The sequence below is a fragment of the Panthera pardus genome, unplaced genomic scaffold, assembly GCF_024362965.1.
Source record: "Panthera pardus isolate Hobbes unplaced genomic scaffold, ASM2436296v1 HiC_scaffold_1, whole genome shotgun sequence".
Lineage (NCBI taxonomy): Eukaryota > Metazoa > Chordata > Mammalia > Carnivora > Felidae > Panthera > Panthera pardus.
In genome coordinates this window covers 7,332,267-7,353,723 of record NW_026526654.1, presented here as the reverse complement: position 1 = coordinate 7,353,723, position 21,457 = coordinate 7,332,267, and the positions used below count along the sequence as shown (strand labels likewise).

The 21,457-nt window shown below is 40.3% G+C and overlaps 1 protein-coding gene across 5 annotated transcripts in view; it reads right to left on the bottom strand.

Moving 5' to 3' along the window:
- The window catches only part of LOC128778199 (ankyrin repeat domain-containing protein 26-like), a 184,635-nt gene that overhangs the window by 148,342 nt on the left and 14,836 nt on the right, over positions 1-21,457 (bottom strand). For all 5 annotated transcript variants that reach the window (XR_008423629.1, XM_053906783.1, XM_053906733.1 and 2 more), the window contains exons 5-6: positions 19,439-19,509; positions 12,573-12,609 (exon numbers count right to left, since the gene is read on the bottom strand). Coding sequence is in view for 4 of the 5 variants with exons in the window: in XM_053906783.1 (XP_053762758.1) it covers positions 12,573-12,609; positions 19,439-19,509 (108 nt within the window). In the remaining variant the exon portion in view is untranslated. The remainder of the gene's footprint in view (positions 1-12,572; positions 12,610-19,438; positions 19,510-21,457) is intronic.

Below are 21,457 nucleotides of genomic sequence, written 5' to 3'. Positions count from 1 at the left end.
AGTTAGGACATATCTCTGCATCATCAGCTAGGTCAGTCCTTAATGTCTTGCCAACAGTGAGGATAACAGTAAGAGTGGGAACACTTGGGGATACGACTCTGACAAATTCTGGTACGAGAAGCTCACCTGATAGTGTTGCTGCATTTCAAATCGTCTGCTCTTCCCTCTAAAGTACTAGTGTATTTTACCACCTTCCAGTAGAAACACAATACACACCGGCTTACTTTCCTTCATTTACTCCCTGTAGTCTCGGCCATTCACATCATTCCCTCTTTGGCTCTTCTCTTCTTTCCTGAGGCTCCTTAGGCCTTCCAGTATCTTGAAAGGGAACTAGTCATTTAGCTCCTTTGGTGGCACTCTCAATTTAATCTGTTGCTGGCACCACATACGATATGCAACTTATCTCCTTTTCACATCTCTTTCTCTTTCCTATGCACTTAACAGGACGTTTTCTTTACATATTAGAATATATCAGTATTCCTGTTTTAAATCAACATTCTGTCAAATGACCTTTGCATAAAATACAGTTCTTACCTTCTACTTGTCCATTTAATATACTTTGCCCTTTCTGATCCACAGCTCCAGAGAAATGAGGAACATATTTGTTGGGCTTCTCAGACATACTCTGTTAAAAGTAGCATCAGTAATGAGTTGCGTGAAGACTGCATAAGCCTTTTCCAAGAAAATATCTGAATTTATGACTTAAATAACAATCAGACTTACAAATAAGAAAAACGTATTGAACACCAAAACCTTTAAATACCAAACCTCATATACGCTCTCTTGATTCAGCGTACCATTGAATCTTCATTTGGCTATGGACTCTCTAAACTGATCACGGAAGGCCAGAATAAGTACTTTCAAAGGCAGAAGCCTGACTTGTATGCAGATTTCAAAAAGGAACTAACAAAACACCTTCCTTTGCATTCCTGACCAAAATAAAAGGACATTTGAAATAAGTTTTGAAACAAATTCTTTAAAAGTGTACTTGCTATAAATGAAAACTACTTCTAATAAAATGGCAGACATTTGTTTCAGTGTCAATTCATACCTCACATGATCAGAAACTTTGGAGTATATCATGTTGAGTATCAACAAAACACTGTTGTAGCTGCTGCTTCGTTTAGGTAAACAAAGGCTTGACCTTTTTCTGGACGAAAGAAGGGTTGGATCGAATGGCAAAGTAGTAAGAAAAACTTTTCTTAAAATCATGGTGAACTAGTAGCAAAAAAATATGTAGATATAGGTATGGAACTCTTCAGAATGTGTAGTAAGCATTCAAACGGCAAGTATAAGAACATTTATGTCTTAGTCACCTAAAATGTGCCAAGCACTCATTTCACTATGCACCTTTTCGTTTTTACACACAACAATAATAATGATTATGATGGTGGAGTGGGTCTTCCTACTTCTTGGTCACTCTAAGACATTGGAGTAAAATGATGATCCGTGGTCCTCTCCGTCCAGAATGTCCCTCGCCACGGTCTACACGACTGGTCCTTCTCATCTTTCACTTGGCACCTTTTGCCACCCTCAGATCTTTTCTGACTACCAAAATTCCCACTCCCACTCTCATCGTCATCCTCACTGCAAATGCCCCCAATGTTCTCTCAACTAACATTGTCCATTTCCTATCGATGAAGCCTTTATAGTCACTTATAATGGATTGCTGTCGACTTACTTTTCTGCTCTGACCACAACAACCTAAACCCTCCCCTTGTACACTCAGTAGCTAACTGCTTGGTACGTACTCAGTATACAAGGACCAATTAATTAAGGTCAAAACATTTACACTAATCTCACTGAGTAGATCTCAAAAGTACCAAATCACTATACTGTTGACCCTTGAACAAAGCAAGGGTTACGGGCTCTGATGGCCATGCACTCGAAAATCCACAAATATCTTTTGAAACCTCAAAACCAAATCAAAAAAACCCAAAATTACTACTGAATTTCCTACTTTAAAAGCAATAACACTTAAAAATCAAAAAAGTATATATGTATTGAAAACCAGAACATTAAAGCAGAAGCGCTTGTATATGCTCTCTAGGTCTCATCTACCTTTTCGGCCTCATTTGGCCATTGACTCTGTAAACTGAGCATGGAAAGTCAGGGTTAGGATAACGGAACGCTGAGCTTACCAACAATAGACACAGTCGATTAATGCATGTTTTCCCTGTTATATGTATTACATACTGTATTCTTACACTATAAACTAAAGAAAAGGTTACTAAGAAAATCGTAAAAAAAGGGGTGCTGGCTGGCACTGTCAGTTCAGGGTCAGGCTCAGGTCATGACCTGAGTTCAACGCTGGCAGTGTGGAGCCTGATGAAGATTCTCTCTCTGCCCCCGCTTCCCTACTCACGTGCTCTGTCTTCTCTCTCTCTCACAAAATAAATAATTAAAAAAAAGAAAAACAAGACGAAAAAGAAAATCATAAGGAAGAGAAAATATGTTTACAGGATGGTAGTGTATTTATTGAAAAAAATCTGTATGTATGTGGACTCCCACAGTCCAAACCCATCTTGTTCAAGGGTCAAATGTATACCTATATGATGTCTCCACTAAGAGTTTACTGGAACTTATTATAGCCCCAAATGAGAAAATCAAAAACGCATTCTAACTTTGCCATTCTTTTCTGGACACTAGGGCCATTTTATTGGCCTTCGAACATCTTCCCATTGAAAACAAGCATTCTTGGGGGGCCTGGGTGACTTAGTCGATTAGGCACCCAACTTTGAAATTGCGAAAAGGAAAGTAAAAGGTGGAGGGAGGAGTTAAGATGGCAGGGGAGGGGATCAGAATTTCCCTTGTGCCTCAAACACAGCACTATTGAGGTCACAACACTTGCAATACCAGGAATACAGGAGGCAGAGGGACAGAAAAATCTCCACAGGTGCAAAGTGACAGCTTGGAGGGACAGAAGGGTGTGTATGCGAATTGGGAGAAATAAAATGGGCAGCACAGGCATGGAGTGGGGGAAGCCCTTTGGTGGAGAAACGAAAGGAAGGTAGAGAGAGAGGCTGTGGGAAGTGCATTTGGATATGAGAAAGCCTGTCCGGACCACAGACCAAGGAGAGATCCAGAGGGCCAGTTTCTACTTTGCAAAACAGCCTTAGAGGCTAAAAAACAGGATTTTCAAGGTTGCCAGACTTTCTCTAGACCAGAGCTACCACCTCCCATGCCTGGTGGGGAGGGAGCCGCCCCTAGGCTTGGTAGCAATCTCAGGGCTACACTGGGAGAGAACACCTTGAGTTTGGTGGAAAGGGGAGGTATTGCCTGCCCAAGGGAAAAAGACCATGCAGGCACGAGCCAGAGGCCTTCTGTCCACTGGGCAGAGTGGCGCAACTCCACTACCAGGTCCGAGCAAAGCGGGATCCTACAGGGTTTTGAATCCCAGCTCAGTGCTCAGGTGGCACAGGGGACTGTGCAGCAAGGCAAGCCGGCTCCCCAGGCTATTCCGTGAGGACAGCCTAAACAGTGAGTTTTGAGACACCTCGTGTGGGGAGGAGAGATTGGGGTGTCGCCATTTCTCTCCCCATGACCAACATCGTGGGGCTTCAGGGAATGGACAGTGAGCCTCCGTGGAGGCAGGCCCATTACACCGAACCCTGGCTCTCTGTGCCTCGTAACTGCTTCTCTGTAGGAGTGAGACTGACACTGATGGGACCACACAGCCCCTCCTCTGGACCAGCACAGCCACCAGTCCCAGGCACCAATAGACAACTCTCCTCCGGTTTTCTATCTTAGTTTCTTTGTTTGTTTGTTTCTTTTCATTTGAGTTATTATTCTTTTGTCTTTCCTTTTCTTTTTTAATGTTTATTTCTCTATTTTGAGAGAGAGAGTGAGTGATCAAGCAGAAGAGATGCAGAGAGAGGGAGAGAGAGAGAATCCGAGCAGGATCCATGCTCTCACTGCAGAACCTGATGGGGGTTTCGAACCCACCAACAGCGACAACATGACGTGAGCCAAATTCAAGAGTCAGACGCTTCAGCTACTGAGCCACCCAGGCGCCCATCTTTTCTTTCCTTTGCTTTCCCTTTCTTCTCTTTTCCCTTTTTTCTCTTTCGACTCTGCTCTTACTTCTTCTCCCTTTGGAAACAGCCTAGGAGTCTCGAGTTGACGTGGGTCAAAGCCAATTATATATCTACATATATCTATTTATCTTAATATATACCTATATATCTATATTTAGATATACCTAGATATAGATATAGATATAGATATAGATATAGATATAGATACAGATATATATTTTTTACTTTGTTCTTCTGTTCTGGTTCTTTGTTTGATTGCGCATTTTCTCTATAGTTTTCTAGATCACCTTCTTCATTTTCCTCCCTCTCTTTCTGGAGTAAGCCCTATAGCTCCTTAGAGTCACTGCTTGGTCTTTTTTTCCATTCCAGTCATTTCTCTTTTTGTTTGGGCTAAGGATTCTTCACCACCTTCTTCTCCTTGTTTCCAGGATTACTTCAACAAACAAATCAAAGCCCATCAGGTGGAGGGCCCAAACCGCCACTCCAAGTAGCGAGAACAGCAGCCAAAGACGCACCGAAAGAGTGCACGCAACACACTCCAAAACACATTTGTTCAACTGCCAGGCCCTGGACAGTATAGGAGCTCTTTTTAATATAGTAGTACTCGCAGGTGTGGGACAGAGAACAAGCTATTCAAACACATAAAGGGCAGGAATCTAGCCAAAACGACGAAATCGAAGAATTCTGCTCAAAAAAAATTCCGGGAAGAAAGGACAGCCAGTGAAGTGCTCAAAAGAGACAGAAACAATATGTGTGAGCACATTTTAGGAATGACACTCATAAGACGCATAGTTGCGCTTGAAACCACGCATAGAAGACAGCAGACAATCTACTGCTTCAGAGATCAAGGACCTAAGGAATCGTCACGATGAATGCTGAAAATGAAATGGTGTAAAGGAGATACAAAGTAAACTAGATGCAGTGACAGCAAGGATGGGAGAAGCAGCAGACAGAATCGGTGAAACAGAAGATACAATTGTGGACAAAGATGAAGCAGAGAAAGGAAAGGAAGGGAATGACTAGATCACGAGGCAGGTACTAGAGACCTACGTGATTCGGTGAGATGAAATATTAGCCACATCCTAGGAGTCCCAGAAGAAGAAGAGTGAGAGAAAGGGGCAGAAGGTTTGTTTGAACAACGTATAGCTGGGAGCTTCCCTCATCTGGGGAAGGAAATGGTCATCCAAGTCCTGGCGGCACAGAGAATTCCTTTCTAAATCAACAAACCCAGGTCAACACCACGACATGCCATAGCGAAACTGGAAAACTACAAAGATAAGGAGAGGATTCTGAAAGCAGCTAGGGACAAACGGGTCTTATTCGACAAGGGAAGACACATAAGGGTAGCAGCAGACCTGTCCAAAGAAACTTGGCAGGGCAGAAGGGAGGGGTAGCAAACGGTCAGTGTGCTGAATGGGAACATATGCGGTGAAGAATCCCTTCCCCAGCAAGGCTGTCATTTAGAATAGAAAGAGAGAGAAAAGCTTTCCCAGACAAACAAAACCTAATGGAGTTCATGACCACGAAACCAGCCCCCAGGAGATCCTAAGGGACGAGTCTGTGAGTGGAAAGCAGCAGAGACTACAAAGGACCAGAGGCCTCACCAAAAGCATGAAACCTTCAGATAACACAATGACACTAAATCCATATCTTTAACTAATCACTCTGAGTGTGAATGGACTCAATGCCCCAATCAAAAGACACCGGGAATCAGAATGGATAAAACACAAAACAAAACCAAACAACAAGATCCATCTAAATGTTGTCAGCAAGACACTGATGTTAAACCCCAGGACACTTCCAGATTCAAAGTGAAGCTATGGGGAACCACCTATCATGCTACCAGAAGTCAAAAGAAAGCTGGAGTCGCCACACTTCCACCAGAAAGACTAGATTTTAAACCAGAGACTGTAGTAACAGATTCAGAAGGGCATTGGATCATAATTAAGGGGTCTATCCATCAAGAGGAGCTAACAATTGCAAATGTTTATGGCCCCAGAGTGAAACGCCCACACATATGAATCGATTAATCACAAACATGATTAAGTGTATACATACAAATACCATGATTGTAGACGACTTTAAGACTCCACTCATGGCAACAGGCGGGTCGTCAAGGCAGAAAATCAGTAAGGAAACACAGATCCAATGTGTCATTGGACCAGATGTATTCAGATATACATAGATATATATTGGCCTAATATATACATTTATATACATGGATATCAACACCGATATATTAAGATCTTTTCATCCAACAGCAGTAGAATGCACATTCTTCTTAAGTGCACATAGAACATTCTCCAATGTCTCCAAGTGACATCCTGGGTCACAAAACAGCCCTCCACAAATATAAAAGGACTGAGATCATACCTTGCATATTTTCAGATCACAGCAACGAGCACTTGCTCATTCTTTCTCTCTCTCCCTCCCTTCCCAAGAGAAATACAAACATTACAAAAACATTTAGCTCAGCTCCTTCCAAGAAAGAGAAAAACAAGAATAATAAACCTTGTGGGGCAATGAGTCCTGGATGGAAACCACACACAGACAGTAGAATTCCATAACCAATATGTTGACAATGGAGTTGACAGAAAGTGATGTACTAAAAGAACAGACACTAAAGAAATAGTTTCTACAAGGACAAATTAGGGTAGGGTAACCATTAAAAAAGAGCCTGGTGCGGGGAACACGTATGTGGCACAGTCAGTTCAGCATCCACCTTCAGCTCATGAGTCATGATCTCACGGTTTGTGGGTTTCAGCCCCACGTTGAGCTCTGTGTTGACAGCTCGGAGCCTGCAGCCTGCTTTGGATTCTGTGTCTGCCCCTAACCCGCTTGCACTCTGTGTCTCTCTCTGTCTCAAAAATAAATAAACTTTAAAAAACTTTTTAAAAATACCGTAAAAAGCATGGGGGTTGAAGAGGGAAAAAGGAAAAAAAAAAAAATAACATGTGACCAATCAATCAAGCACGAGCTTAAGACAAAAAAGAAAAGGAAAAATGTGAGCAAAGGAAGGTAAGTGGAAACAACATACATTTTTCAACAGGTACATAAGTAGGATTGGGAGTATACTATGAACAATAGTCTCTTTTAAACCTTTTAAAGATATATGTCTCTATATATGTGCATATATATATATATGTGTGTGTGTGTGTGTGTGTATAAGTGTAAATGTATATGTGTATATATGCATATATTATATATATCTCTATATCTATCTAACTATATCTATATCTATCTATCTATCTATCTATACAATATTTACGTAAAAGAGAGGCTTTGATTCACAGTATATCTCTAATAATACTGACTCTTATCACTCTACAGTTATCTGGTTATAAATACTGTAATGAAGAATTTAATTTTTTTCAGTATAAATAAATTGTTCAATTCCTGGCATCTATCGCTTCCGAAGGGCTAGAAATTATTACTAGACTAAGAAAAGAACAGAAAAAGAGAGGTTCCTAACACGTCAACATTCACTATGGAGAAAGAATTGGGAATGAGAATTCTAGGAAGAAATGGGAACCTTCAAAGGATGTATGTAATGGGACACAGATGGGGTTAAACAAACAAAGGCTGAGGACTTTTTCTCTGCAATTCTAAGCTCACAATGGGAGGATACTAAAAATATACTGTAACCTTCTTTCTTATGTAACTCCTGATTTCCTCAATGTGTATACATTGCGTGTATACATGTTAAACACTAAAACGGAATATAAACTGAAGCCTGACTTTTTAAATTCACATATTTAATTGTGATATATCATGCGTATTTTGTTACTTTTCCAACTCCATTCTACGGAATTCCATTTCCCTACTCATTTATTCACATTCAAAAACCATGACATTGCTTCTTCCAAGCAAGACTTTATTCTAGCAGCTCCAGGAGTCAAACAAGTGTGTTTCCTAACCTCCAGGAGCTTATCAAGATTTAGGGGCTTTGAAATGAATACTGAAATAAATATCACATGTCTGAAACTTTAAATTTTAGAATCTGACACAAGGACTAGGAGGAGATAGTTTTCAAAGCTAGAATAGGAAAGATTTCTGAAATTAGAAATTTGACAACTTGGCTATGAAGAGCCTCTGCTCATAGAGCTACTCTTTTCAGCAAAATACGTATTCTTCGGGGAGATGCACCATTTTACCTTACTCTTCATGGAGTTATTTCAAAACTACAGGGGAACACTTTTGTAACGTAAATGTTGAGAAATAATGTAAACACCTAAATTTCTACATTTTCTAATATGATTTTAGTCTAAATGTAGAACAAAGGATAGAGCCAAAGGAAAATCCTGTATCTCACCAAAATTAAACTTGCCCGGGGCGGGGGGGGGGGGGCAACCTACAATAGATACTTGGACCCACTCAGGTTTCATTTAGGCATGAGTATTATCAGTCATGTTACTATCACAGTAAGAATCCTTATCCTTAAGCAATGTCATATTGCCTCCATTATGGAAAAGCTTTTCCCAATATAATTTGACGGTCATTATATATTTTCCAGCCCATTCTTTCATCAGCCTCCACCTGTAGGATTTACCAAAGTACAACAAAACAAAACAAAACATTCAACGCGTCATGTATCTGTAAAGTGGTTTGTTCTTGCTAACTTTCCATGACACACATAAAATGATGATACACAGGCTCCTCTTAAATTTTCAGAGTAAATAAGGGAGAAAACTCAATTCAGAGCAGGAAAGTGAGTTTCACAGGAGGGTACTTTACCTTGGTACCAAAATCTAAGTCTTGGCTAGCTGATGTAGACCATGAATCATCAGGAACAGGTGTGTCGGAAAGCCTTTAGAGCAAAAAAAATACAACAAAAACATGTTCATTCATTTAAAAACAAAATTTTAAAAAGTTAAGGGAAAGGTCAAGTATCTGTTTATTCCACGAAGTTTCTTGGTATCATTAAAAGTTGTCCTCTGGTTTCCTCATTAAGTTTTATTTTAATTCCAGTAATAGCAACATCCAGAGTTATATTAGTTTAAGTTGTACAATATAGTGATTCACCAACTCCATACTCACCCCGTGCTCATCGTGACAAGGGCACTCCTTCATCCCCATCATCTCTTTCATCCCTCCCACCACTCACCTCCTCTCCGCAACCATCCGTTCCTTCTCTGCAGTTAAGAGCCTATTTCTTGGTTTGTCTCCCCTTTTGTTTCCTCCCTTTGCTCGTTTGTTGTTTCTTAAGTGCTACATGAGTAAAATCATATGGCATTTGTCTTTCCCTGACTTTGCTTACCATACTACACTCAGGCTCCATCCAGGTGATTGCAAATGGCAAGATTTCATTGTTTTATGATTGAGTAATATTACAGTGTGTGTGTGTGTGTGTGTGTGTGTGTGTGTGTGTGTATGGATATACATATACACACACACACACATACATCCATATAGGGCTTCTTCTTCGTTCACTCATCTGTCAATGGACGCTTGCGCTGGCTGTTGGAAATAATGCTGCAATAAACACAGGAGTGCGTGTGTCCCGTGGAATTCGTGTTTTTGTATTCTCTTGGGTAGTATCCAGTAGTGCAATTACTGGATCATAGGAGAGTTCTGTTTTTAATTTTTTGAGGAACCTCCATACTGTTTTCCACAGGGGCCGTACCCATTTGCATTTCCACCAACGGTGCAAGAGGTTTCCTTTGTCTCCACATCCTCGCAAACACTTGCTTCTTGTGTCTTGGAGTGTAGCCATTCTGACAGGTGTGACGTGGTATCTCGTTGTACTTTGGGGAGCATCTTTTCATGTGTCTGTTGACCATCTGTATGTTGTCTTTGGAAAAGTGTCTGGTGATGTCTACTGCTCATTTGTAAACTGGGCTTTTTTGGAGGGGGGTGATGTTGACATGTATCAATTTTTTAGACATTGTGGATACTAACCCTTTACTGGATTTGCAAAACATTTCCAAATTTGTTCTCCCTTCCAGAGGTTGCCTTTCAGTTTTGACGGTTTCCTTCCCTGTGCAAAAGCTTCGTAGGTTGGTATAGTCCCCATACTTTATTCTTGCTTTATTTCCCTTGGCTCAAGAGGCATAACTAGTAAAATGTTGCTACAGCCAAAGTCAGAGAAATGAGGGCCTGTGCTCTCTTCAAGGATTCTTTTTTGTTTGTTTGTTTGTTTGTTTTTTGTTTTTTATGGTTTCAGGACTCACACTTAGGTTTTTAATTCATTTTGAGTTTCTTTGTGTGTACGGTACAGAAATTGGTCCAGGTTCATTCTTTGGCATGTGACTTGTCCAGTTTTCCCAACACCATTTGGTGAAGAGACTGCCTTTTCCGCACTGGATAGTCTTTCCTGTTTGTGGAAGATGAGCTGACCATACACTGGTGGATTTATGTCTGGGTTTGCGGTTCTAGTCCACTGAGCTAGGAGGCTATTTTGTACGCCAGTACCCACCATACTGTTTGGATTACTACAGCTTTGGAATACAACTTGAAAGCTGAGATTGTGATACCTCCAGGTTTCCTCGTTTTCAATATTGCTTTGGCCATTCAAGGTCTTTTGTGGTTCTATACAACGTTTAGGATTGTTTGTCTAGCTCTGTGACAAATGCTGTTGGTATGTTGACAGGGATTGCATGACATCTGTAGATGGCTTTGGGTAGTGTAGACACTTTAAAAATATGTTTTCTTCCCATCTGTGAGCATCGGATGTCTTTCTCTTTCTTTCCGTCACCTTCAATTTCTTTCATCAGTGTTTTACGGTTTCCAGAGTACAGGTCTTTCACAATTTGGACCCTGTTTTAAAAAAGCTTTCAGTTCTCTATTTTGCCTCCACCTCTGCTAACCTGTTAAATCTCCAGGAAAGACCCAGTCTGAGTTTCCATAACCAAATGTGACAGGCAGGGAATGCTCTGAAATGGTTCATAATTAAATGTATAAACGTTACCACAATGACTTCTCACCTCACATCTGTCAGAATGGCTCAGTTTCAACACACAGGAAACAACAAGGGTTGCTCAGGGTGTGGAGAAAAAACAACCCTTGTGTACCGGTCATGGGATGTAAATTGGTATCGCCACAGTGAAAGCCAGTATGGAGGGGCCTCAACAAATTAAAAACACAAATCCCATAGGATCCGGTGATTCCAGTACTGGGTATTTGATTTCTATTATTAAAATATTTGTCTGCAAGATGAAGACAAAAAACAAAGAAAGAAATGAAAGAAAAAAGAAGGAAAAGAACCCGAATTTAAATCTCATTTCTGTGACTTATCATATCCAACTAGGTCACTTCAATTTCTTTTCAGTTTCAAACTGTCCATGTAAGCAACCATTCGGCAAGGAGGTTAAACAGAGTTTGAATTACCAGAGGGTATTTTGATGAATTAATCTCTGAGGTTCCCTAAATCTTGAGACTCTAAGTACTTTTGATTTGGCCTCTGGAAAAATGGAGAGTCCTTAGCTGGCAGAAGGGGAAATATTAATGGAAAAAAAAAGAAATACCAAGAAACCCAGAGAAGAAAGTAAAAAGGCAAAAACACGGTACAGAAACGTCATGGGGAAAAAATCTCCCAAAAAAAGAAAAAGCTTCCTAGAACTAGTCAAGGGTACTAGCCCAAAGGGAAACCAGACTGGGAACTTAGGCAACAGAGAATCCTCGAAATATCCTAGCAATATCCTTGAGATAGAGACTGAATTTAATTAACGTAACATGGTCTACAACTAGATACCCTTCCCTTACGGAAAACTCATTTGTCTCAAGAAGAGGAGCTATCACCACATCTAAGGAGCTGCCTGACGACATCTTGCTTATTATGTAAAAGCTGTGACACCATGGCCATAGCTGACATCCACCCTAAAATCTCGGATGGTAAAAACAAGGGACTAGTTACCACTGCCTAATTATTTTGTTAGCACTAGTGCTCAAATACATATGGGCAAATGCTTGCGCTAACCTGGTTTCTTAAGAAAACACTAAATTAGAGTTCCGACATGATTAGCTTTGACATTCTGAGTTGATCTGCCCTAGGATCTGTATCTTCATCTCAGTGCTGCTGAGGAACCAGAGAATGGATGTGGAAGCTACACAGGCTGACGGGCAAGCCCCTCAGCTACCCATTAACTATGGAATCAGGGTCGAGTCATCAACCTCCCTGAACCACAGTTGCCAAACTAATAAAAAGTAGGCTACAACAACACAGCTATTTTGCAAAGCTATGCAATGCCTATATAACTTAAGAGATGTTATGCATAGGATATAATGTCTTGTCCAGGGTAGAACACGCAACAACTGCTTTTGTTCTCTGCGTTCCCTTAGGAAACACATAATTTTCAGTTCATTCATTTCACTTCCTTTCCTTTCATTGTCCATTTCATTTCATTTCGTTCCTTTATACATTGAGAGTGAGTGCACACAGAAATCGGGAAAGATATCCCAAGGAGGCTGTCAGCGCAAAACCCGACGTGGGGCTTGAACTCACAAACCTGAGTTGAAATCAAGAGTCACAATCTTAACCGACTGAGCCACCCACGTGCCCCGACGAATGTCATTTTTACAAATCCATAAAAACCCTACCTGGTTATAGAGTCTTCCTCAGCCTTCTCATCTGATCCTAAAGAAGAAAGCAAAATACATGTTAAATCAACAATCGAAAAATAGAGGAAATTACAAGTGTACGGCTTATGATTTGTTAAAAAGTATTGCTTTGGGACCACAGCTGGAAACCACACTACACTGAATGGTAATTATACCATTCGTAGGCTTAAAGCACTAAGAAATCTTACTTTCTCCTCTATATTGACCAAAAGCAAGAATGGGTTTTATCGGAATTTGACACCTACAGGTGAACTGATGTTTACAATGGCCATCACTGACCAACTCTATGACAATGGAGGAAACTGGTATCGTTAGGAGAATGATTATCATGAGCTGACAATGTCAGACTGAAACTAGCATGATTTTTCTGGACTTCCACTCCTAGAGAAGTTAAGAGAGAGTTTTTTTTTATTTTGCTGTAACACAGCAGAACTTCCCCCAGCCATTTAGTAGAGACTGTTCAGTTTTAGGATGAAACAACACCTCACAAATGTGCTCCATAGCTATTGTACCTTGCAGCATGGCCAAACCATAGCAAACAGACTCTCCCTGGCCTTATTTCCAATGGCAAGGTAAGTAGGAAGAATTTGGCATTCCAATTTGATAAAGTTCTAACTTCTCGAGACTGTCTCCTTCCATTGCTAGAGAGTCTATCTAGACCCACTGAACATCACAGAGGATGATCCCAATGTTAGTGCTATGTAGTGGCTCATGATGTCATTTTCCTCAACCCTCCCCATTAGGTGACACACATCTAGAGAAATCATGCTTTTTTTCATGGAAGGCATATGTCATCAGATCCTCTACTGATGAGCAACAAAACAAAACAAAGGGCAAAGAATATCTTGAATGCCTACATTCAATTAGTGGGGAATTTTAATTTTCTAAACATTCAACGATATCCACTGTATGATTGTTACTATATGACACTCTGGAAAGAGCAAGACTATGGAGGTAAGGGTTGGGGTGAATGTAGGGAAAAAGGGGCACAGCCCAGAGGACGATTTTTTAAAAAATTTTTTAACATTTATTTATTTTAGAGACAGAACATGAATGGGGGGAGGGTCAGAGAGAGAGGGAGACACATAATCGGAAGCAGGCTCCAGGCTCCGATCTGTCATTCCAGAGTTTGACGCGGGTCTCGAACTCGTGAACCACGAGATCATGACCTGAGCCGAAGTCGGACACTTAACCGACTGAGCCACCCAGGCGCCCAAGCACAGAGGACTTTTAAGGCAGTGAAACTCTTTTCACACGATACGACAAAGGTGGATTCACATCATTACACATTTGTTAAAACTCATAGAACGTATAACACCAAGGCTGAACACTAATGCAAATTAGAGACTTTGCCTGAACATGATGAGTTAGTGTCCATATAAAATGCACCACTCTTGTCAGGGTGCCTGGGTGGCTCAATTGGTTCAGCGTCCATGTCTGGATCTGAGCTCAGGTCATGATCTCACAGTTCATGGGATCAAGTCCTGCATCAGGCTCTGTGCTGACAGCACAGGATTCTTTCCCCCCTCTCCCTCTGCCCCTTGGCTGCTCACACGCATACATGCTCTGTCACTCAAAACTAAACAAAAGAACTGAAAAAAAAATTACTACTAAAAACGGACCACTGTCGTGCAAGATGTTAACAACAGGGGAGGCTAGGCGTGTACGGGTGCATGGTATGGTATATGGAGACTCTCTGTGCTTTCTATTATATTTTGCTGTGAACTTAAAACTGCTGAAAAAATAAGGCTCATTAAATGTAAAAAACAATAAAACAAAGTACAACAACCAAACACGGTATCCATTGAAGCTACTCTTAGCATATATTAACCATGATACAGTCACCTTGAACATTAAGATAGAGATCAAAGTAACACAATAGGGGTAATGTCTCCCATATGGAAGTATATGAAAATACATAAAGCAAAATACAAAAATGCAAGTTATTTGTGTACTTAGGCAAGAAAACAATTGATGAATATGACCAAATATAACTATAAACAGGGATTCAGCACTATATGAATCAAACCTGGGTTTTCCTTATAATTGAGATTTTATTCTAATTTTAAATCAAAAATCATTATGCTGATCATATCTAAGAATCATAATGAAAGCTTAATCACATAAAAAAAGATGATAATGACCTAATATTGCCCTAGTCTTTTTTGTACAAATACCTACTTCATATGGATGATGAAACTGAAACCGTACCATGTTAACCATCATATTACTTGCTATTAAAATAAAATGTTAAGACACCACCAAAAATGAATTGAGGGCTGTAATTCCTATGCAGAAAAGGTTTCATCCAGCAGGCCAAAGATGGCTACCCACAGAATATCCTACTTGAATGACTGGCCCTTGGTTATTCCCTGGGATCTTGGATTTAAGGAAGGTTTCCACCAGTCCCTAGCTTGGTAAGAGAAGCTCACTGTGCCTAAGTGTTGGTAAAATCAGTGTGTGTAAGGCCATACACTTGATTTCTTTTTGGAAACCTGGAATTTTGGGACATGCTAAGGAGAAGATGCCTATGTGATTAGCATTTGACCTCGGGCACTGAGTATCCATAAGCCTCGTACTGGCAGACAACATTTCACTTGTGCTGTCCTAATTTGATGCTGGAGGAATTAAGCACATCCTGCTAACTCCATAAAGATAGGATTACTGGAAGCCTGTGCTTGGTTTACTCTGGACTTCACCCCATGCACCTTTTCTCTGTGCTGAGTGGCCTTTCTAGCCTGTCCCCATAACAAACCATAGGCAACAACTATATGCTGAGTCCTGTGAGATCTTCCAGTGGATAATCAAATCTGGGTGTCGTTGTGGTGCCTCTATCACAACTGCATTATATGAAATTTTTATTATTTGGGTTGATGTCATACACGTGGTTACAGTCAGAAGGTTATGTCACAGAATACCTTTCCTGGAATCTCTTTTTCTTGGTATTTGCCTGGAAAATTCCTACATTCCTATATATCCTTTTGAAGAAAGGTTTAAAAGGAATAGATTAAATCATGATGTCACAAAGTGTGAAACAAGCAACCATCCTAATTTACTCAGAAAAAAAAAAAAAAGAGAGAGAGAGAGAATCCTGGTGGTTGCCGCTATATTCTACCATATACAAGTTCCTCTCAAATATGAAAAATCAGTTAATTTTTCCAACTAACTAGGACTTAGTTCATTTCTGGCAGATAGGAATCAAAAGAAGTAACAGGGATTGTTCTAGAAAAAACAGAACTATCAGACCCAGTATAAAAACATACTACTGATTATAGTTTTTTGTTTGTTTCTTCTCCTTAATTTCTTAGAAAATTAAAAATATAGTACACCTATTAAAGGCAGTCATTGCAAAAATAATAAAAAATTCATAATTACTGTGTCCTCATTCCTGCTGCTCTCCTCTGTTCATCTGATAAAGTCCTACACATTTTTCATGTCCAATTTAAATGCTGGCACACAACCTGGAAATTTCTGAGTCTTCTGAGAGTTCTCTCTCACCCCCTAACTTTTCATATTCAGGAATCACAAATTCGTATTAACTATACTGTTTCGGTCTCTGCTTTATCTTTTCCCTGCCCGTGCCCTGGTCAAACATGAGTTCTTAACTGATTATTTTCGCAGGGAAAAAAAAAGCCACCAAATATTATTGTTATTTCTTAAATGAATAAAAAAAATAAGCAAAACAAATGAGAAAGACACAAGGCCCTGAAAAAAAAATTAATGGAATAAATTGAACCCCCTGACGTTTTCAATCTACACAGCTGAAAGTTTCATAATGGACTAATACTAGGCTAAGAAAACAAGAGCTTCCTTTGCCTCCCAGTCTCTTTATTTGGTTTCCTATAACCTATCCTCCATATGAGGGTTCAGCAAGCTATGGCCACAGGCCAAATCCTACCTGCCATCTGGTTCTGTAAATAATGTTTTATTGGGGCATAGCCCCATGTCTTCACTTACATATTGCTATAGCTGCTTTCACACTACAAGGGCAGAGCTGAGAAACCACATCACCTAAAATATTCACTGGCTCTTTAGGAAAAAGGCTTGGTGATCTGTATTTTATGCCATAACCAGAGTGTCATAACTCAAATCTAATCTTATTAGTCTTCTGCTTCAAATTCTCCAAAATCTCTGCATCAAATACTGCTGGCTCCCTCCCTAAGAACCATTCCATATTCTTCATTCTTGCTAGAGAATCACAACTTTATTTGGATATTTATTGTCTCCATACACAGAGAAGGTGGCCTCACCCTGGCTTCAAAAAGAGAAAGGAGTATTCTAAGCTAATCACAGTACCTGATTTACCAGGGACCAGTTTAGGAATGAGTATGTGATGTAACCTAGTCTTTAAAATGTTAGAGGAAGTCTACTGCAAGCCTCTTCCTAGTGAAAAGAAACACCTAAAGAAAAGCAGTCCTTCCCACCCACTGGATGTTGTATGTGAGAATAGGATACCTGGAGCTGTTGCTAATTAGCCACCACGGAAAGGAGAAATAAAAATACCACCAACTCCAAAACTGAACAAGAGACGACTGGGATCCTGATGACATCACTGAACCATCAAAACATTTCTGGTTCCTACTGTTTTAGTCACTGTTAGAAGTCACCTATTATTTGCCGCTAAAAGCATCCTACCAAAGAAATTTCCCAAGGCCTATCGGGTAAGATCTACTCCTTTCGATAGCACTAACAAACTTCCATAAGCTTGTCTTACATAGATATTCACCTCATTCCCAACCATTGCCATAGCACAGTTTTTCTACCAGCAAAACCCAGCTGCTCATAAATCCTGCTAAGTTCACTTGTACACCTTCGCCTCTGCACTGCTGTGTACTCCGCCAAACACGTAATCGTGATAGTTTACAAACATTGTCAAACATACAAATGTTGGTCCTTCTGCCTCTCTACCTGGCAAACTGAACTCCTCACTCTGCATGCTTACCGTAGATTCTACCCAGTCCTTGAAAACTCAGATTCCTCACTGGGAACTTACGGTAACTGGAACAAATGCCAATACAAAATAACAATGATAATTATAAGCTCTATGAGACTCTGGCACCTAGTAAGCACTAAATAGAGTAAATAATACAAATGGCAGTGGTAACAACAACTCCTGGGGTGCAGAGACTGGTTTTTGCATGTTTGTATTCTACAACAATAGGATAACACTTAGTAGCTAACAGGCACTTAAGAGTTACTTGTGAAGTGAACAAATGGACATGAATAAAAATGATTCCTTTGAAAATTATTTTTAAAAACCACAGAAACTTTTCTGTTTCAAAAACCGCAGGGACAACTCTATTCTGTTATGAGCAGCTTAATGATCAAAACGCTGTCTGTTCTATCTTTGCCTTCCCTGTAACTTCCAAAACTAACCTACAGAAGTTCTTTGGTAACAGTCTGCCAAGTTAAAGCTTTCTTCCTACTTTTCAGATTGTACAGTGCACTAGGTGCCACAACTAGGGAGCAACAGTAGCATTTGTGTGTGTGTGTGTGTGTGTGTGATTGTGAAACATCTTTGTGCTGTTATTATAATTTCTGGAGCCCAAGTTGCCCTATTTGAATACTTATAAAGATAAAATTTTGACTAATGGCAACAGAGTATCTTATTCTAACAAAATTACAGTGTCATGACAATTCTCCAACAAACAGAAGAAAACATTGTTCTAATGAAGTCAACATATCTCATTCTGGATTTGTTGTTGTTGTTGTTGTTTTTAAATGTTTATTTTTTTGAGAGATACAGAGCATGCATGTACAGGGGAGGGGCAGAGAGAGAAGGAAAAGGGAAAATGCCACACAGGCTCTGAGCTGTCAGCAAACAGCCTGACAGAGAAGTCTGACACAGGACTCCAACTCACCAACTGTGAGATGATGGTGACCTGAGCTGAAATCAAGAGTTGGACACTTAACTGACACAGCCACCCAAGCGCCCCTCTCATTCTGTCTTGATTTATGAAGAGTGAAGTTGATAATGGTGAGACCTTGTTGATATAATATGTGAAATAACCTATGCCTCTCAACAAGGCATTGCTTTTCTTCGGTACTCCTGGAAGCTATCTGTAAAAAACAATCTCATTGGCAGTACTGCACACTAGCTAAGATTTGCAGTTCTTATTATTTGCCATTTGTTTATGGTACCAGGAAAGTACTGTAGAATTCCCAGTTTTAGGGCTGGTTCATTTTTTAATGAGACAAATCACTAGGTAACAATATTTACTAAATATAATCCATTTGTAAACATTTTATAAAAGATCCATTTTTATAACAAGTGCAATTTGTTATAATATGTTTATGGAGGAAACATAAAACGTACTAACTTAACAATATTTTTTTCCTCTGGGCACCTGGATGGCTCAGTTGGTGAAGCATCTGACCTTGGCTCAGGTCGTGATCTCGCAGCTCACGAGTTTGAGCCCCACATTGGGCTCTCTGCTGTCAGTGGTGGAGCCTGCTTTGGATCCTCTGTCTACCTTCCTCTGTCCCTCTCCTGCTCGCTCTCTCTCTCTCTCTCTCTCTCTCTCTCTCAAAATTAAATAAACAGTTAACAAAGCATTTTCGTATTTATTACACAAAGATGTCACATGGTATTTTAGGGGTCATGACTAAAATAATGAATTTCTTTTCAGATAATACTGCCTCATATTTTCAATTACCTACAGTTAACTTCATAAATAATTCTGAACATTAGACTATAAAGAAAGAAATTAAGAAAGAAAAAATATATACATGCAATTTACACATTGGTGTTCTTTTCTTCATTGTTCTTTCATTATCAAAACACCCTTACTCTGACTTTACTTATGTTAGGACCACCAAGAGCAATTCACTATGTAAAGTCTTACCAGGATTGCTGTTTTGCAAAGAATTTTTAAGCATGATTTCTTCTTTATGTCGGCAAATTATTTCGTAATTGCTATGTTTAAAAAAGGATGATAAATAATATTACTATCTTAATGCTGATATGAAAAACATTTACCAAATAAATCAAATCCTTAGAGTATTTCAAATAATATCAGAGCAAATATAAAAACTTTAATTGCCCCATATACTTCAAATTTGTACGTTCTAGAAGCTTTTCATTAACTCTGTACTTAAGAAAAAAACAGGAAGATGAACCAGTCATGAATTGAGGGCATTCTAGCTTAGTAAATTAGAACTAGCTTGCCAGGGGCACCTGGGTAGTTAAGCATCCAACTTTAGCTCAGGTCATGATCTCATGGTTTATGGCTTTGAGCCCCACGTCAGGCTCTGTGCTGATAGCGCAGAGCCTGGAGCCTGCTTCGGATTCTGTGTCTCCCTCTCTCTCTGCAACCACCCCCCACCCCAGCTCGTACTCCGTCTCCCTCTATCAAAAGTAAATACACATCGAATAGAAATGAGAATAATTAGGGGCGCCTGGGTGGCGCAGTCGGCTAAGCGTCCGACTTCAGCCAGGTCACGATCTCGCGGTCTGTGAGTTCGAGCCCCGCGTCAGGCTCTGGGCTGATGGCTCAGAGCCTGGAGCCTGTTTCCGATTCTGTGTCTCCCTCTCTCTCTGCCCCTCCCCCGTTCATGCTCTGTCTCTCTCTGTGCCAAAAATAAATAAAAAACGTTGAAAAAAAAATTAAAAAAAAAAAAAAAAAGAAATGAGAATAATTAGAATTCACGTGCCAGAATGGAAAGTGTTTGGAACCCAGAAGTCCCAGCTCTATAACCTATAGCTATTTGTTCTTGGAGAAGCCACTTCTCTTTGGCTCAAAATCTCCCTCTATAAAACAAGGTAAATTACTGCCTTATTTTACAAGGTTGATAAGAGGATTTAATGAGATATGATACCCAAAACATGGCCTCTCAGGCCATGGCCTCTTAGGTGATGCTCATTACTCTGGGAAGGGCAAGATGAGACCTTCCATGACTTCAGAAAAGATGCTCCACAGGATTTAAAGTGGTGGTCCAGGGGCACCTGGGTGGCTCAGTCCGTTGGGCATCCAACTCTTGATCTCAGCTTGGGTCTTGATCTCAGGCTCGTGAGTTCCAGCCCCATGTTGGACTCCACGCTGGGCATGGAGCCTACTTAAAAATAAGGCAGGGGTACAGATCTGCTAACAAAGGAGAAAGGGAAGTCCGATCTCTTCCTGCAGCATCATTTGAACCTCTCTGACAGTTTAGAATGATCCCAGCTAACATCTTCTGGCAAAAAAACAAAACAAAACAAAAAAAAGACAAACAAGATCCTCAAAGGGTAACCCATAAGGAAAGTCTAGGCTAAGATATGGGTTCCACATAAGGTCTTTGAGTGTGGAGGGACAGGGGTGTATGGCGAAAGCCAGGAGGCCCAGCTGCCCCAACAGGGTGCTGGTGCTTTGGGATAGCTGCTGAGCATATGTGCATGTGCAGTGAACAAAGAAACTTTATAGCTTTGAAATCTAAGTGTGGAACACCATGAAGACTGAAAACCCTGGATCAGCAAGGGAATCCTGGGAGTAAAGGTCAATCACGACCTGACTGCAGCACCAGTTTCAACAGCAATGCCGCAGCAACAGAATCAAAGGAAACTGTAGAATGATCAGGATGTCCTTTTTTTCCCCTCCAAATGACTTGTGAAAGAGGACTGTCTCTTTGGTCTTAGGGTGCTCCTTAGGTTCTTGGAAAATTCAAGGGACAGAGTACAGGAGATAGCCCTCAAAGGAAAGTAGAGGGTCTTCTACAAAACTGAACATTTCAAGACCCAAGTTACTAGTTAGAAAACACAGAGATGTAGCATTATTTGTGTCCCATGCAGAGGGGTTATACTTGAAATGAAATGGATAAGGTTAGGATCCTGGAGGATAAAGGTCTCAAAAGTCCTGAGATAAAGAATTCTGCACACATTCCTACTTCCA